General features: G+C 43.0%; 1 protein-coding gene across 3 annotated transcripts in view; it reads left to right on the top strand.

Moving 5' to 3' along the window:
• MARCHF5 (membrane associated ring-CH-type finger 5) overlaps positions 1-13,507 on the top strand; it is a 43,535-nt gene extending 30,028 nt beyond the window's left edge. For all 3 annotated transcript variants that reach the window (XM_069978999.1, XM_069979000.1, XM_069979001.1), the window contains 4 exons: positions 6,472-6,602; positions 11,678-11,861; positions 12,074-12,240; positions 12,987-13,507. In XM_069978999.1, the coding sequence (XP_069835100.1) occupies positions 6,472-6,602; positions 11,678-11,861; positions 12,074-12,240; positions 12,987-13,103 (599 nt within the window). In that variant the 3' untranslated portion in view covers positions 13,104-13,507. The remainder of the gene's footprint in view (positions 1-6,471; positions 6,603-11,677; positions 11,862-12,073; positions 12,241-12,986) is intronic.
• Positions 13,508-19,444: the final 5,937 nt, after the last annotated feature.

Genomic DNA, 19,444 nt, shown 5'->3' with positions numbered 1-19,444 from the left:
AACAGGAAACTGAGGCTAAAATTTGTACAAGCTCATCGAAATTGGACAGTAGAAGATTGGAAAAATGTTGCCTGGTCTGATGAGTCTCGATTTCTGCTTGAACATGACATGACATGACATGTTCACTGTACTCAAATGACCTCCACAGTCACCAGATCTCAATCCAATAGAGCATCTTTGGGATGTGGTGGAACGGGAGATTCGCATCATGGATGTGCAGCCGACAAATCTGCGGCAACTATGTGATGCCATCATGTCAATATGGACCAAAATCTCTGAGGAAGCTTCCAGCACCTTGTATCTATGCCACGAAGAATTGAGGCAGTTCTGAAGGCAAAAGGGGGTCCAACCCGTTACTAGCATGGTGTACCTAATAAAGTGGCCGGTGAGTGTACATTGGTGCTCTTATATTACAGATGCATAGCTTTCAGGTTGAGTCATTAGAACTGCAGCCAGTCAGGCTGGAACTTGCTTCTATAATATGGACACAGATATGTGCATGTAATACGCTCATGCGAAACTGGCCTTACTGAAGAAAAGATGGCTGCAGAAAGAGAGATTTTAGTTGAAATAATGTTGAAATAATGTAAGGGATTATACTACTCCTTCAAGATAGAAATTTAGACCAGAGTGTGGCTGAAGATGCTGGTTGTTCCCAGTCAGCAGTCCTTTAAATTTTTGCAAAAAAAGAAGCAAAATAGAAATAGGATTTATATATACTGTGTATGTATGTGTGTGTGTGTGTGTATGTATATACAGTATACACACAATTTTAATAGCTAAACATTCTATGTGCCATTTTTTTCCCAGGGCCTGTATAACCAGTTTCTCAGACTTGTATGGCTGTGTACTTGATTTTACGCACTTGTTAGCAATAGGTGTGTGGATGAAATGGTCCAATGCATGTCCACTTTATTGTTGTTTGTAGCTTTCACGCCTTCATAATTGTGCAATGATGCATTAGTCTTGCCCTTTAAAGGTTTTTCTCAGGAAAGACTTCTATGACTTCTATGCCACTGAGTATGCTGTAGAAGTGACTGATCCTAAAATATGAGGACAGGCTCACACCACTCAACCCTTTTAGGGTACAATCCCACTTGCCGGATCTGCAGCGAGTCTCCTTGCTGCGTTTTTGCAGCGAGACTCGCTGCAGATCCCAGCCCTATACTTTCATTAGCAGAGAAACTCGCAGCAGGGATGTACATCTCCGCTGTGATTTTGTCTGCAGCCCTCCCCACTAACCCCCTAGCCGCCGGACATTATACATTACCGGGTCCCCGTTCCTGCTTGCTACGGGGCTCCCGGTGTCTTCACGGCCCGCCCGGCCAATCAGTGCGCTGCGGCGGGGCAGCGCCCTGATTGGCCGGGCGGAACGTGCCGGGAGCCGCTGAAGCAAGCAGGAGCGGGGACCTGGTAATGTATATCCTGCCCACCCCCCCTGCAGCCCCGATCGCCCCCGGCCGCATGATCGCCCCCCGCACCCCCCGGCCGAACGATAGCCGAACGATCACCCCCCGGCCGCACGATCGCCCCCCGGGGCGATCGGGGGTGCGGGGGGCGATCGGGGCGGGGGGGCGGGCAGGATATACATTACCAGGTCCCCGCTCCTGCTTGCTTCGGCGGCTCCCGGCACGTTCCGCCCGGCCAATCAGTGCGCTGCCCCGCCGCAGCGCACTGATTGGCCGGGCAGGCTGTGAAGACACCGGGAGCCCCGAAGCAAGCAGGAACGGGGACCCGGTAATGTATAATGTCCGGCGGCTAGGGGGTTAATGGGGAGGGCTGCAGACAAAATCGCAGCAGGGATGTACATCCCTGCTGCGAGTTTCTCAGCTAATGAAAGTATAGGGCTGGGATCTGCAGCGAGTCTCGCTGCAAAAACGCAGCAAGGAGACTCGTTGCAGATCCGGCAAGTGGGTTTGTACCCTTAGGGTGCGTTCACACCTAGGGCATCCGCAGCTTATTTTTCCGCGGAAATCCGCAGGTCTGGTAGTGCAGATTTCAACCTGCGAGAAATCCGCATATGTGTGCGTTTTGCGTTTTTTCTGCAGCAAGTTTATCGCGACTGAAATGTCAGTTTAAAATGTCTCTCATTCTAAACGGACATTTCAGTTGCAATAAACTTGCTGCAGAAAAAACGCAAAACGCACACATATGTGGATTTCTCGCAGGTTGAAATCTGCACTACCAGACCTGCGTATTTCCGCGGAAAAATAAGCTGCGGATGCGGTAGGTGTGAACGCACCCTTATAGTGTATTTAGTGGCATTGACAGAACTGAATCCTTAAGATGCGTATAAGTTTAGGTCAGGTCCACTGGGAAGGACCTATCCTATTTGGTTTATTTCATCTGATGTGCCAGAGCTGCATTACACACAATGGCTGATGCTGCTTCTGTACACATCTGCACAGCTCACCAATTCATCTCTGATCTCCTCTAAGGACATCCAGCTAATAATGTGGCTGTGTACTCGCATCACCCGTCACCCCCCATCATGGCACCGTCAGGCACAGAAAAAGGACATACACCCATGACAGCTCTTAGGGTTATTAAAAGCTCTCAAAGTTATAAAAGAGAATCCAGGAATTATATGTTTAATTGAAACACACTTCACAAAATCCACAGTCTCTTTGTTAAATAGGCCTTTGTGGTCTTCTCAATATCACACGACATTTTCTGAATATTCTAGAGGTTTATCAGTATTAGTGCACAGAACAATTGTTTGGGAATTAGAGGAAAAAGTATTAGATAGAGGGAAAATATATAATATTGAATGTAGAATAGTGTTTTTGAGGTGTATTTTGTTTTTTGTATATATATACCGCCACCGTACTCATCCGTCACTTTGAATAAGCTATATGGGGTAATGGGTGGGAGGAGTTACCAGTTATGATTTTGGGAGATATGAATTGTGTGATGAATGAGGAGAAGGACAGGCTGAGAATGAAAAGAGTGAAAAATATTTCTAAAGTAACCCCATTGAGTAAAGCTAGTGTGGAAATGGGTTTGAGGGATATTTGGAGAGAGAGGAACCTGGAGGCATTTGTCTATTCCTGTTTTAATAAGACCTGTCAGACAAGTTCACGAATTGATCTAGCCCTGGTGAATGACTTATTTGTTCGTTATGTAAAGGAAATAAGGTATAGAACCCGTACAGTATCTGATCATGCCCCCTTATGTGTAGATATACTGTCAGGGGAGAAGAAGATATTGATGAGATGTAACGCACACTGGTTTAAGCTGATGAACAAGGACAAGGACCAGATTAAGAGAGAATTAGAGGAGATGTTAAATAGCAACTGGGGGACAGCACCGGATGGGGTTGTATGGGACACTATGAAGGCCTTCCTTCGGGGGGTACTCAAAAAAATATTGAGAGTAAGAAGAGGGAGTTTAGAAGGGAAGGAATTGAGTTGGAGAGTAGGGTGGTGAGAGCGGAGAAAAAATATCAGGAGGACCTATGTGAGGAAAAGAAGAGGGAGTGGTTACAGGTGCAGGATGAGTATAACAAAATGTTAGAAGAAAAAGCTAGGAATGAAATCTTCTTTATGGGAAAAGAGAAGTATTTAAGTGGAGGGAAGCCCAGTAAAAGAATTATGGCTATAATAGAGAACCAAGAGCCCAGGAAAGGGATATCGGTAATAAGATAGGAACGGGAAGCTGACCAGTGTGCAGAGTGAGATCAGGGAAGAGTTTGTAAGATACTATGAGGGGTTGTATAGATCAGAGAATAGGACAATATCAGAGGAAATGGAGAGGTACCTGAAGGCGGTAGAAATGCCAGTAATATCTGAAGATCAGAGAGAATAATTGGGGGCCCCACTGCAGATTTGGGAATTTGAGAACGCTTTGAAGGAAGTGAAGGGGAATACCTCCACAGGAGGAGATGGGTTACCTTTCGAGGTGTATAGGAGGTATGGAGAGGTAATGATACCGGCGCTATGTAGGGTAATGAGAGGGGCGTTGGAAACGGACCAATTGCCTGAATCCATAAGAGAGGCGAGTATAACACTCATACCCAAAGAAGGTAAAGATCTACAGGAGGCCGGAGCATATAGGCCAATATCGCTTTTGAACGTTGATGTCAAGCTGTATGCTAGAGTATTGGCAAACCGTTTAAAAAAAGTGATACCAGAGTTAGTGCATGAGGACCAGGGAGGCTTTGTGCCAGGGAGAACGATTATGCGTAACATCGGACGGGTTTTTCATAATATGCAGATGGCTGACAGGGGGGTTTCCCACTCCATCCTGTCATTGGACGCGGAGAAGGCCTTTGACAGGGTGGAGTGGGAGTTCCTATGGAAGGTGATGGAGCGGTTTGGGTTGGGGGATGACTTTGTAGGGAAGGTAAAACTTTTATACAGAGATGTAAAATCATGTGTAATGGTGAATGGGGTTCGATCAGGGTACTTTGAGTTAAGAAGAGGTACACGGCAGGGGTGTCCTCTCTCTCCGTTATTGTTTATTTTGGCACTCGAGCCGCTAGCAATAATGATTAGAGGTGATGAGAAGATTCAGGGGTTTGGGGTAAAAGGAGTGAATGACAAAATCAGCCTGTTTGCGGATGATACTTTGCTTTTTCTTAGTAAGCCAGAGATGACTGTTAAGTATGTAGTGAATGTGATAGAGAGATATGGAATTTTTTCGGGGTTAAAAATCAACTGGGACAAATCCATTTTGTTGCCTATACTAGAGGACCCGGTTGGGGAAGGAGGAGAGAGATATGGGAAGATGAGAGTGCTGAAGCAAGGAGAAAGTTTTAGATATCTAGGGATAGAGATGTCAGGAAAGATCAGTGAATTCCATGAAAATAACACATATAAAGTACTGAAAACTATAAATGATAAAGTAGATATATGGATAAAATTTGTATACTCCAAAGCGGATAGAGTCATGCTTGCTCAAACAATAATCCTGCCCAAGCTACTGTATATATTCTGTGCCACTCCATTGTGGATAGAGGAGAATACCTTAAAAAAAAATAGAAGTAATGTTAAACAAACTGATTTGGGGACGGAAAAGAGTGAGATTGCGACAAAAATTTCTTTGCCTACCTAAAGGAGAGGGGGGAGGGGGGTTGCCGGATATGAGGCTGTATTTTTTGGCGGCGCAGTTAAATTATTTATGGAATAGGGGGGGAGTGGAACTGTATAGACATTTAGAGGGAAAATTAGGTAGGGTCTATGATGGTATGATTGAGATATTAGAAGGAGGAGCTCTAGAGGGGCCAGAATGGAGCAAATACCCTGCGGTATATATGTTAGTAAAGTTATGGAAGAGTTTTAAAAAGCTATTGGGGATTAAAAATGCTATAGATAATACCCCCATATGGTATAACAATAGACTAAGGGAAATATATAAACTAGGAGCTCTTAAAAACCTTTAAAAAGCAGGGATTAGTAGAGTGAGAGATGCTTTTCTAGATGGGAAATTGAAAACATGGCAGCATCTAAGGGAAGAGTTTGGTTTAGAGGGGAAAGAGTGGTATGAATATGAACAGCTGAAGCATGCCGTCGGGGACACTGAGAATAAAGATTGATTTATGGTGGAAGCAACCCCGGAAATAATATCCCTCCTAAATAGGGGTATGGGTACTAAATAGGGGTATGGGTACTAAATAGGGGTATGGGTATTAAAAAAGGGGTATCACGAATATATGGGAAATTAATGGATGGGACCCAGGGGATAAGGGAAATGGGATGTAGGGGGAAATGGGAGAATGAATTAGGTAAAATGTCTGAGGGGCAATGGGAGAATATACTAAAAAATGTTAAGAAAGTATAGGTAAACCAAAATCACCAGATAATACAGCTTCATATTCTGTACCGATTATATATATATATATTATACCCCAATGTTTTTGGAAAAAATATGCAAAAAAAACCACAGCGGACTGTGCAAGGTGTGGGGAAAGAGTAGGAGATTGGTTGCATATTTTTTGGACATGTACGGCCCTGGAAAAATTTTGGAGGGAAACAATAAAGGCAATAGAGGAAGAACTGGACTATAAAATAATACCGTATCCGACATTGATAATACTGGGGGATGATTCACAGTTAGTGGGAATAGATAGCAAAAAGAAGGAAATCTTGGGTAGGAGATTGTTTGTGGCAAGACTCATGATCGTACGGAGTTGGAATTCAAATGAAATACTAAGAGTGGGAACTTGGTAAAACAGTATGTCAAGTATGAAAAGGTATGGGAAAGAGCAAGAGAATAGTGGAGGAAGACAGTGGGAGTGAATAACAGGATATGAAAAGCTGGCTCTCCCTGGTTTGAGTATCAAGGGTCCACCTGGGGAGGGGGGGGGGGAATTTTGTAAAAGAAAAATGTGATAACTTGTTTTTGTACAAAAATTTTTCTTGATGTGATAATAAAGACTTTTTAAACAACAAAAAAAAAAGTTATAAAAGAGAGTCTTTTGAGTCGAAGATGCTGTGTTTTTAACATTATTTTCTGTGTCTTCTCCTGCAGGTCCGGTTGTATATATGTTGGACCTCGCAGACAGACTGATATCCAAAGCCTGTCCATTTGCTGCCGCTGGTATAATGGTGGGTTCCATCTACTGGACAGCTGTCACTTACGGGGCAGTGACTGTCATGCAGGCAAGTGACATTGTCTTAAGGTGCAACTTTGGCTGCAAACTAATTCTGTTTTGTATCTTATAGATCTGTCTTCATATGAAAAGTGCAGCGTATGAGATCATCTTATTTTTTTACTCCTCCTCGCTAGTAGTAGCAGCAGCAGCATACAGACGGCCGCCCTTAGCTGTTTTTGCCACCAGGGTGCATTTTAATTACCAGCCTCTGGTGTTATTGCGAGCAGATGTAGTCACTGTATATCCCTATAGTATTAGCTGCAGATGTAGTCACTGTATATCCCTATAGTATTAGCTGCAGATGTAGTCACTGTATATCCCTATAGTATTAGCTGCAGATGTTTGCTTTTTATGGGTATAATCATAGATGAGTAGATTTGTAGACAGCTGTGCGGGCCATGGAGTGTGGCCAGACAGGCTTTGGGACTCGGACAAGTCATTACTTTGTATGCCAGCAAAGGGAAGAAGCCATTACTTACCCAGAGGAGCAGTGTTCTTACTCTCTCCTGTTAGGATCAGTAAAACAACCATTAGCACCAAGATCAGCGAGGTTGAAGTGTCACTTTTTTTTTTTTTGCAGAAATCAATAGTCCAGGCTATTTTAATAAACTTTGTAATTGGGTTTATTAAGCAAATATGCCATTATCTGCAGGAAGTCTCGAAGTCAGCCCTGTGTAACCTATGGAGAGGGGAGGGGGGAAGAGGGAGATTAGTCGCCAGCAGAGAACAAAGTATTACACAGCAGGACCTGTGTGAAAGCCGTATTCAGAGGTCAAAGAGTTGATTTCAGTCAGTGTTGACTGAGGAGATAGCCCGGTTGATGTGCCCGGTTGATGTAGCTGTAAATTAACTCTTTGTTGTCCTGTTTTGGTGCCTCATCTCCCTCAACCCCTCCCTCTCCATAAGAGAACCATGATAACAGAGGGGAGAGCTTCAAACTGCTTTTTGATGATAAAAATGCATTTTTTGGCTAATGAACCCAATTACAACGTTTCTTAAAATCTCCTGTACTATTGATTTCTGCAAAAAAATTTAAACAACAGTGATACTTTAAGGGTTCTGAAGGATTACAGAATTATCGAACAGCACCAGCTTTACAGGGTGTGTATGGAGCATATAATGGTTAAACATGTGCCATATATAAATATACCACAGCCCTTTGAGCATCTGTCTCTAGCTTAAAAGGGTATTCCAGCAAAAAATATTTCTTTTTAAATCGACTGGTGTTACAAAGTTATACAGATTTGTAATCCATTTCTATTTACCATTCTCAAGCCTTCTAGTACTTATCAGCTGCTGTATGCCCTACAGGAAGTGGTTTTTTTTGTTTCCAGTCTGGCACAGTGCTCTCTGCTGCCACCTCTGTCCATGTCAAGAACTGTCTAGAGCAGGAGAGGTTTACTATGGGGATTTGCCACTGCTCTTGACAGTTCCTGTCCCAAACAGAGGTGGCAGCAGAGAGCACTGTGTCAGACTGGAAAGAATGTCCTGCAGGAAGTGGTGTATTCAGCAGCTGATAAGTACTGAAAGACTTGAGATCTTTAAATAGAAGTAAAATCAAATCTATATGTTTCTGACATCATTTAATTTAAAAGAAAAAAAAAAAAATTTAACAAAAAAGAGGATGCCATTATGGATGTACGTTAAAGGATGTAAGTGACAGTCCTGAAAGTGGCTATCCTGCAGTAACCAGATGATCAATCTGCAGAGAGCAGCCTGTGGGGAGACTGAACATGTGCGTCCACCAGCACTTAGCTCATTAGATGGACGTACTGCCGTACACTCAGTACACCAGCTGCTATACAACTGTCTTAACACTTCACTTTTTTATTAGTATTTATTTATGTAGCATGTGTGGTTTTTTTTTCTTTGTCTTTTTTATTTATTATTTTTAATCCATTCAATAAATGTAAAATGTAAGCAATGTATATAACAAAATCAGACTTCCATGCGGTAGTTCTTCCTTGCGGGTAGTCACTGTCTGGATGAGATCTGTGATGTCTCCTTGTAGCGTCACATGTTCTATAGTAGAAGTTTGGCTGCTGTGCTTTGCTTGTGGCATCAAGGACGTTGGTACCTGGAAATCTCTTCATGCCGCAGGCTCCTGACTATTGAGAACGGCTCATGCTTTTGCTTCTATAGCTCCAAATTGAAGCAATGAACCATAAAACCATAAATTTCCTTTGTTCCCTTCCTCTCCCGCTAATGAGTAATGAAAATATAAAAAGCAAATGTTAAGAGCGATTCTCATTGTTAATTAACATCCATGATAATTGTGTCAATGTTGACTTTGATTCGGTGCCAGCCTCTCTGCGCTCCTGTTGTGTGTATTTGCATACGGAATATATAAGCGATTACTCACAAAGACCACAGCGAGGGGAGAGAGGAGGCAGAGTTGTTGTTTTCCTGATGCTTTGTTGGGTTCTGGCAGCCCATTAAGTATTTAAGGCTCTCCGGTGCTTCATTATACGTCCTGACAACAGCGCCATATGTGCTGCCGTGCAAGTGTACAACGCATTTCAGGTTTCACATATTCCTTCCTCAAACCTCCACGGCTCGAAAACAATCATTAGACGTTGGGATATTGGAAATGTTTATTGCTCTGCGTTGTCTATAGGCTGTATGACTCCATGTTGTTGGGGGGTTTGCTGCTAGCTGCTTGTTTTGCACTGGTGCTAGACTGGAAATAGTGCATTACATGTAGCTGATCAAAGGGATGGTTGATCTTGTACTATATGATGGATTAAAGGGGAATGCCAAGGTGTGTACGAATCTGCTTCAGGAGCAAGGAAGGTAAAGAGGTTGCCCCCAGAGATGAGGACATGAAAAAAAAATAAAAATTCTTGGAATACCCCTTTAAGTCAGCAAGAACTCACGTCTTGTTCATGGTTTTAGCTTGCAAAGGATGGGCCACAAGTATGGGAGCGCTATCCATTACAACCACATGCTCTAAATAGGGATGTGGTAAGGATTCGTCAAGATGACGCGATCCCCTCTTAAGTTTCCATTCCTAAAGTAAGTGATAGTACCTCCTAAATTGGAATAAGACCAGTGAATGCATGTGGCCAATAACCGTGTCCCTGTGCATTTTTCAATTTTGCCAGTAATACTGGGAAACATAGTGCAGCCATAGGTGAATGGGGGCATGGTATCAGACATGTGGTAACCCCCCCTTTCCTTAAAGGAGAAGTCCGTCTGAAATTTTTATTTAAGAATTGTATTCCCCCCCAAAAGTTATACAAATTACCAATATACACTTACCAATATACACTTATTACAGGAAATGCTTATAAAGTCGTTTTTCCCTGCACTTACTACTACTACTACGTCAAGGCTTCACTTCCTGGATAACATGGTGATGTCACTTCCTGGATAACATGGTGATGTCACACCCCGACTCCCAGATCTGTGCGGGCTGTGGCTGCTGGAGAGGATGATGGCAGCGGGACACTGGGGGACACGGCACTGGGGGGACACTGAGCATCCCTCTGCCATCATCCTCTCCAGCAGCCACAGCCCGCACAGCTCTGGGAGTCGGGGTGTGACATCACCATGTTATCCAGGAAGTGACATCACCATGTTATCCAGGAAGTGAAGCCTTAATGCAGTAGTAAGTGCAGGGAAAAACGACTTTATAAGCATTTCCTGTAATAAGTGTATATTAATAATTTGTATAACTTTTGGGGGGCAATACAATTCTTAAATAAATTTTCACTGGACTTCTCCTTTAAAGGTGCACATACTCTATACTAAAGTCCGCTAAATCGGCCACTGGCAATGGGTTTGGATGATGGCATAAGGTGTATGAGAGCCTACTGATCCTCTGATAAATGAATTGGAGAGGTGGATCAGCAATGGACAGCGGGGGCTATAGGCAGTGTCTTAGCTCACCAAAATTTTCTCTGCTTGGTATTACTATCTGAACAAAACAAATGATTGTAGGAAGAGGCAAGGGATGATATATCCGCTTCAGCTCCGAGCCGTCACCAATTTATTACTTTTAAATATAAATCCGTCCTGGTATCAAGCCCTTAGAGCCGCTGGCTGCATTACTGTGTGTGTCATGTCAGGCTCCTGCACCTGTCATCATGGTGACCACATGAAGCTGGTGCGCCAGGAGGATGGCGAGGGGATCAACACGCTTCCCTTGTGGCTAAGCTGCTAAGGCGGCTTTACATTTCATTTAGTACATTCATGGCTTTTCCCTTTGACCTATTTATGGTGGTTATTGGTTATGTGTCTGACCCGAAGTACACCACTACTTTATCTGTTTTGTGTGACCTTTGTTAGAAATGTCACTTTAACCTTTACAGCGTTAGTATTGGCACCATCTCCTAAAGGTTTTTCCTTTGGTTTCCCATAATGGTTTCAATCCACCACTTGGTACTAAGTATACAGAGACTGTCATATAAAGCCTTAGGGGTTCCGGGCTGTTCTGCAGGTGACGGATACATGGAGGTATTACAGGTCTGATAGATAGAACCATGTAGGATCACTATAATGGATCACATCTCCTATATTACATGGACAATTCCTGTAACCTATGCACCAACACTTACCAGGCTTTGGCTTTTTTAGGGTTTTTTATGTTATTGACTTGGATGTTTCCCACCCAAGTTTTTATTTAGTTATTTTTGTGTCTTGAGCGCTTCTGTATACAGTTATATTAAACACTTTCATAATATATGTTTTCATTAAAAGGCTTTTTTTTGGGCAAGTATAATACTTTGGCATAGAGGGCATACTTAACCTACCATGGCACTGTGCCATCACCTGTCCTGTTGATGTGTCATTTCTGCTCAGCCAATCACTGGGCACTTCCTGCTTATATAAATATTAAGGAAGTAAAACAGAACTGTAGCCAGGACCAGAAGATCTCACAGTGACTGGGGGAGGTAAGTGGGCCATCTCTATTTTTTATTTAACATGGAGACATAACCAACGATTTTGGCAGGAAAACCCCTTTAATGTCAATGTATACTGAAAAATCGACCTTCCTTATTTGTGTATACTATACATATACACATGTATACTATAGCATTCTACATTCTACAATGCTTATTTTTATTTTTTATTTTTCAGGTCGTTGGCCACAAGGAAGGCCTAGATGTTATGGAACGGGCTGACCCCCTGTTTTTGCTCATTGGCCTTCCCACCATCCCCGTTATGCTGATCCTAGGCAAAATGATCCGCTGGGAAGATTATGTGCTCAGACTGTGGCGAAAATACTCCAACAAGCTGCAGATACTCAACAGCATATTTCCAGGTAAGATAGTATTAAAGGTTAACAAAATAAGCCAGAGAGCAATTTCCAGGTAGATTTTGGCACACGCTCCAAGACGCACCGTATAGTACCATAGTCAGGATCTCCTTTTTGTACAGAGTAAGGTGATCTACTAATAGAGCAGGGCAGGTATTTGCCGAAATTTCTCAGTCTGTGTCATTTGATGATTTTCTTTGCATTATTATTCCATATAGGAATTGGATGTCCAGTGCCTCGGGTGCCCGCTGAAGCTAACCCTCTTGCAGATCATGTCTCTGCTACTCGCATACTATGTGGAGCTTTAGTCTTTCCCACCATTGCTACAATAGTTGGCAAGCTGATGTTCAGCAGTGTTAATTCCAACCTGCAAAGGACAATTCTGGTAAGGGTCTTCTATGTCAGGGCTTCTCAAACTTTTTGTTCTTAGGCCACCATATAGTGTAGATAATATCCCAGAGCAGCACCATAGTGCACCAATAAATACTGCTCCACCTGTATAACCCAACATCACACTGCACCAATACTGACATCACCCAAATCTTTTATCTCCCTGTGTAAATAGCAGATGTGCGGCTGACAAATGATGGAAGTAGAGGGCCACACAAACAATCCAGCTATCATTTATGCACCCCGCCCTGTGGCTTTTTTTATGATCACTAGAAGATGGGGTCCATAGTGTAGCCTTAAGATCAAGTCCATGTTTGGGATATATGTATGGAGTTTATTGCACAGTTATGTCTGTGGACTGGCAGACATTCTTCCATCCATCATTGCCTTTATATAAAATTGGCTTCAAGGGATTGTCCAGCATTAGAAAAACATGGCTGCTTCCTAATAAACAGCTGAACCCTTGGACAGATTGTAAAGGCTCTGCAACCTGGTGCCAATCTCGTGATCGGCGCTGACATTCTGCTTGCATCAGGCCAAGTAAAAGGGACCTATCACTTAAATGTGGTTGGCGTTATCATGTGGTACCGTTGGCAGCTGTTTGGCCTGTAAGCCTCCATTTCTTTATGCTTTGTGCTATGTGTGTGTGAGATGCAGCAGCACCACAGCAAAGCCTTGTGCCCTTGTGTCTGTATTTATTGCCGCAGCTTCCTCCTTACCACCGTCCGTCTTGTCTTTCAGGGTGGCATTGCTTTTGTTGCCATAAAGGGAGCTTTCAAGGTGTATTTCAAGCAGCAGCAGTACTTGCGTCAGGCCCATCGGAAGATCCTCAACAACCCCGAACCAGAGGAAGTATAAAGCTCTTAAACACTTGCGTGTCATAAAGTGTCATCGGCAAATTCTACTGTGTCACAGTGACTCTGCCATCGCACAGTCCTGGGAGTTTGCAACAAGCCGCCGCCGCTGCTGCTATAACCTTTAAGGTTTTTTTTTCTACAGTACACGATAAAGCACTTTTGTATGGCAGGATAAGTACTTTCAGGAATGGGTGGCCGGCAGGAGATCTCTGCTCATTGCTCTAAACCATCCCATTTATTTTGCATCTCACATGCTGGTTTTAAAGCCCTTAGTGTATTGTATCCAGAACAGTAGGATGTCCCCTATATGGAAGAATAAACTGAAGTTTCTGATGCTCCTTTTTATATTTTCAACACTTGCACAGTGGCTTATCTATAGAGAATAAAGAGAGGGATTTTATTTCATTTTGCAGCCAAATGACAATGTTTCTGACGTTGGTGGCATCGGTGTCACACGAGATTATCTGTCCAAGTTCCTACATTGACTTGTGCTATATTACTTGGACGCAGGTGATGACTTACTGTTCCTGACCTCTGTTATGTATTGTGCTGGATTGCTAGTGTTTCCATTATTGTGCGGCATGTGCTTTTTCCCTACTAAGACTGAAGGGAATGCATGGGCAGGCTTGACGCAGCATTGTCGTCTTTTTGTGGACAGGAGTCATTTCAAGGAAATCTTTTCATACAATTCATTAGTGTTCTAGTGTATACTAGCTTTCCTCCGGAAGAAAGAAAACAGTCTCTATAGGTAGCTACCCTGACCAATGAGAGAGCCTATAAACAAGGTCAGGGAAATTGGCTAGACTAGACACCCAGACACTTTGGTGTCCCTGCCAGTACAAGGTGCGAAATTGGTTTGCTGGATGAGAAGCCCATAACAAAGCTCTGAAAGAGTTGGGAGGGAGTTAAGCTTACAACTATGTTCTTAAAAGGGTTATCCAGCACTACAAAAACATGGCTACTTTTCCCCCTCTCTTGGCTCCAGATTGGGTGGGGTTTCAAACTCTGTTCTATTGAAGTAAATGGAGCTTAATTGCAAACCACACCTGAGCTGAGGACAAGAGGGAGGAAAAGTGGCCATGTTTCTGTAGCGCTGGATAACCCCTTTAATGAAACCTTATGTTACCCTAGGAAGTATCTTCAATATATTCTTCTAGTAGGAACCATGCAGTTAGGTGCGTACATTCTCCAGTCCTTACCCAGTCATCACTACTTAGTTTGCAAGAATCTTTAAAGGAAACTTGTCATTATTTCTATAAGGCCCAAATTATTGATGCGGCCTTTGGCAGCTTGCCCCTATCTTGCCCCTTTGAGGCTGGTGAGACGTTGAGACTGATGTAGTTTCACTTTAGGCTGGACTCGCACTACGTTTTTTTTGCAATCCGTTTTTACAAAAAAAGGGATGGAAAAAAAACAGATTGAAAAACGGATACATTTGTGCGCATCTGTTTTGATCTGTTTTTTTCCATTGACTTCCATTATCAAAAACTGGTCAAAACGCATTTTTTTTTCTTTTTAAATGTACACAAAAATTCGGTCCTCTACGTTTTTGCGTACATAAAAAAAAATGGATGAGTTTTATTCACAAATGTCACTTTATGTTTTTTTTTTTAAAATGGATTGCAAAAACATAGTGTGAACCTGGCCTAGTCTAGAGGGAAACAGGACATAGCCACGGTGATGTGCTGTGTTCCCTTTATTCTCTTCATGCACAGTGGCCTCTGGTCATCTGCAGGGAACTGCAACATGCGGAATGTGCAGGGAAAACTGCGATGAGAAAACTGTTCTACGGCAGCAATACAACCGCCTTCATTCTTGTAGTCCGAGAGGCTGGATCTCCACCGACCAGGCAGTCATAGCAGATTTGTTTATAGGACACTTGCTGAGGGGGGGGGGGGGGGGGGCTTTCATTGCCCCACAGATGGAGGCGTACAGGACCACTTGATCCTTTGTGGCCCCTTTTACAATTTGCGCAGAGCAAAGAATTATTATAAAAACCAAATGAAATAGCAGCTCAGCCTTACAGTGTCCTCCTTGTATCTGATGTACGGCTCCATATCGGGAGGGTGGATAGCTGCAATCCTATGAAGGGTTCTCACATCCAGCACTCCAAGGAAGGATTGAAAACATTCTTTCTAGGTAATACTTTTTGTCTTCTTATGTAACTTTGTCTCCATATTAACATGTTTTCCATGATGATCAGAGGTGGATGTCAATTTGATTTGTGCATTTCAGTCACTGTTGACAATGACTGACTGAAATGCATTGGCATCTGTTATTTGATTGGCATGTGAAGCATTTTAATATGCTTAGAAAAATAATGCTGCTTTTAACCAAAAGTAGCGCCACCACTGTCCCCAGGTTATGTGTGGTATTGCAACTCGGCTCCACACACTTCAGTGGAACTGGGCTGCAATATCACAGAGAAAATGTAGACAAAGGTGGCGCTGTTTTTGGCGGAAACAGCTGTGTTTTTCTAATGCTGCATAACTTTTTTTTTTAATTCATCCTGCTAGAAGTCTTGATAGAAAAATGAACAAATGACATCTCTTTATGACATCTGTCTGCGTCTGACAGATTGTTCATGTATGACCGAGCAGTTTTACAGTGATCTTGTTGCCCAACACCAGGGATGGGGAACCTTTGGCCCTCCAGCTGTTGCAAAACTACAATTCCCATCATGCCTGGACAGCCAAAGCTTCGCTTTGGCTGACCAGGCATGATGGGAATTGTAGTTTTGCAACAGCTGGAGGGCCAAAGGTTCCCCATCCCTGCCCTACACAATAAAGATGTTATTGTCCGACCCTGTATGTTTTCAGATTTGAACATTAGGAGCATATCCAGCTATAACATCATCCTATTCCACATCAAGCATCTTTCTAAATCTATTGCATTACTTGTCCTGTACCGTTCCTGAGACCCTATATATTCAATATAGTGATTGAACATGGTCGACCCAACCCATTGCAGCTCTGAGGCTATTAGACAGCTAACATTTTCTATATCAGTTTAGTGTCTGGTTAATGGGAAGTCTTTACACTTAGAATACTTATCATTTGGACAAACGCCTGACACATCCCAGTGACGTGTTTTAAGCTTGTACTGGTGCCAAGACCCCCACCAGTTGCTGGCCAGCATGCACTGCGCCGCATCATTTCCACTGTAGACCACTAATGCAAGTGATGCATGGTTATAATGGAAATCTGTGGGGCTTCCTGTATACAGAATTGCCAGAAGTCCCATAGACTCATTATAGCAGTTTAGTGCAGAAAAGAGGGGCCCCAGCGTGTGCAGCCATGGGCTTCTGCTACTTCATTCTAGCTATCGATGGTGGTCTCGAAACCCAGACCCCCACTGATATCTTCTGACCTGTCACTATGACATTCTGAAGTAGAGCTTGGTGCAGACACTGAGCCAGCAGGGGATACTGGGACATGTAGTATGGTGAGTGCAGCTCTGGGCCATGCTACAGGCTAGGCAAAGCAGTGTATTTATAACTTTTTTTTTTTTTGCTTTCTTTAATAAATATTATTTTATATGCAAGTGGTTGAATGGAAGATATGCGAGCCTTTTCGTGAGACTTCTGTTTTGGAAGGTGGAAGGTAAGATTGCAGCTTTTACACTAGCATTGTATCCAATAGATGTAACTTGTGTTTGCAATGGGGCCACCAGCACAAGCCTTTAATGGACTCTAGCAAAGAGACTCCATGGTCTCATTACATGTGCCAGGCATGACATGGTCCCCCGTAGCCATGGAACTAGTATATACAGTCAATCCACCAAGACTGCTTTTTTATGTTGTTGTCGAAACCAATGTTTAAAGTTTTGCGCAAATCTGTGAACGTTCTTTGTGTTAAGTTTTAGATTATTTTTAGTGATGCGAAATACAAATGTGATAAAACCTTCTCTGCTATCTACTGTACAGGATATACAGGGGAAGAAAGCATCAGATTAATGTGAAATGTACTCTGGTCTCCAACCTGGAACTCTAGATGCAGGACTTCAGCTCCCAGCATGCCTTAGAGCACAGGTGTCAAACTTGCGGCCTTCCGGCTAAAGCTTGGGCTGTCCAGGCATGATGGGAATTGTAGTTTTCCAACAACTGGAGGGCTGAAGGTTTCCTATCCCTGCCTTAGAGGAAGCATATTGTCAGGGTGTGCTGGGGAGATATAGTTCCCCATTAGTTTGAGGGCCACAGATTGGATACTACTGCCTTAGTAGTTTGGTTGTCACAGTCTCACTTGGTCCTTGGCACCAGATCAGCAAGCTTATCAATGTAAATGATTTGCCTGATGCACTCATCTGCTAGCAGGAATCATTGTGTTCTTGCAGGAGATCACCAATTCCATGGCTTTCTAGCCCTGCAGTTCCTGTCACTGACCCCCCTCCATTAACATTAAACCCAGTGCAGCTATGTATAGTACAATGTTGAGACACTATAAATGGCGAAATCCTAAGCTGAGATGTATTTTCCTCCCTAAATATCACATACAGTGGTGCATTTGCCTAGAGGAAAAGAGGCGGTATGTAATTGCAGCTCATTTGTTATTTGCAATGTTCATGATTTTTTTTCCTTTGTGTTATTTAAAGTGATGTATACCTCTAATTCTGATAAAAGTATAGAATTGCTTTCGGTTCATTCAATAAAAGTATTGCATTCTTTTAAAATATACACAAAATTAAGTTCATACGTTTCTATAGGATCTGATTTTTCTCCAGAAACAACGCTACTCTTGTCTTTTTGGGTTGTGCCTTTGGGGCTAAAGGTGGTCCTATATCTCTTATAACTGTAGGCAGACCATTATCTTTCCCAACCTCCCTATAAACATGTATATTAAGGCTATGTTCACACAACATATTTTTTTCGTATTTATACGGCTGTTGTTGAAATTTGTATAAATACTAAAAAATACGTTGGCAGGGTGTCTTTGGTATTCCGGCTGGAGCGTATGCACATAGTATACGTTCTGGCCGGGACCCCTAGCGGTGCCGCAAACAACTGACATGTTCGTTGCGGTCACAGAAATCCCTGTCAATGCAACACTATGAAGCGTGCGGCTCTGGCCACTTGCTTCATAGTGTGCTATGGAGTGTTGTGATGCGGGCGCCCGCATCAGAACTCTGCGGCAGGAAAGATCATCCGGCCAATACTGCAGTACTGACTGGGATGATCTTGGCAGAGACCAGTCGATCCATGACCCCACCGGGTCACGGAACTGCCGGTACAATACACTGTGTGAACATGGCCTAAGCATGGAAGAATGTCCATTTGTTGTCTATGGGGGTGGGTTAAGTAAGCTGCAGAAATACAGCTCTGGTGGCGGCTTATCCCTTCAAAAACAGATTTTCACAGTGCGACCCTTTATCACACCCAACCTTTTCCTCCACTGACATCATCTGTCAGGGGAGAGTTGGGAGGCCCTAATATACCTTATACAGTGGGTGGCTTTGGCCTTTTAGTATACGTTATTTTTGCACATTTTAAAGGGGTACTCTAGATACCCTGGGAGGAGGGGGGGGGGGAGCGTGAAATTCTGCTCTTTTCAGCACTGTGTAGCAGCGTCAGAACACAGCAAGCAGGAGATTAGCAACTCCATGGCTTCTAGCCCTGCAGTTCCTGACACAAATGGTGGTGGCAGCAGGGGGGGCCGTGTCGCCCCTTATTGCTACTAGGCACTGAAAATACATATAGAAATAAAGAACTACACTTAAAATAAATAAATAGTTATATTACAAAGTAAAATAATATTATTAAAGGGGTTATCCAGTGCTACAAAAACATGGCCACTTTCCCCCTCTCTTGTCTCCAGTTTGGGTGCGGTTTTGAAACTCAGTTCCATTGAAGTAAATAGAGCTTAATTGCAAACTGCACCTGAACTGGAGACAACAGTAGGGGGAAAAGTGGCCATGTTTTTGTAGCGCTGGATAACCCCTTTAAGGCTGAAAAAAAAAATAAAAAAAATTAAACCAGTCTATGCAGTTCCCTTTTAAACTGGAATACCAAATACAGAACATAGACAAGTGGTGCTGAGGGGGAAAAATATCTTTGTTTTCTAATCATTATAATTCACCCTTTAAGTTAAGCAGGACTTTTGTTTCGGTGCTCTCGTCTCCCCCTCACATAAATGTAAATGACCAATATTATGGAGATGGAGAGAAGACCACATTAAACTATGGGTAAAATACTAAAATTGGTTTTGCTATGAAAGGGTAAGTATCAGACTGGTTTCTGTATCGGAACAGAGTTGAAGGAATGTTCAAGGTGGTGACCATTAGTGATGTTAGGGGTTAGGGGAGCATATACTCACCCCTTTAGTTGCTCCAGTGTCTTGGGCCTTTTTA

This window comes from Dendropsophus ebraccatus, chromosome 8 (assembly GCF_027789765.1).
Source record: "Dendropsophus ebraccatus isolate aDenEbr1 chromosome 8, aDenEbr1.pat, whole genome shotgun sequence".
NCBI classification, from domain to species: domain Eukaryota; kingdom Metazoa; phylum Chordata; class Amphibia; order Anura; family Hylidae; genus Dendropsophus; species Dendropsophus ebraccatus.
Note: the sequence above shows the minus strand (reverse complement) of the source record. Positions and strands in the feature narration are given on the sequence as shown.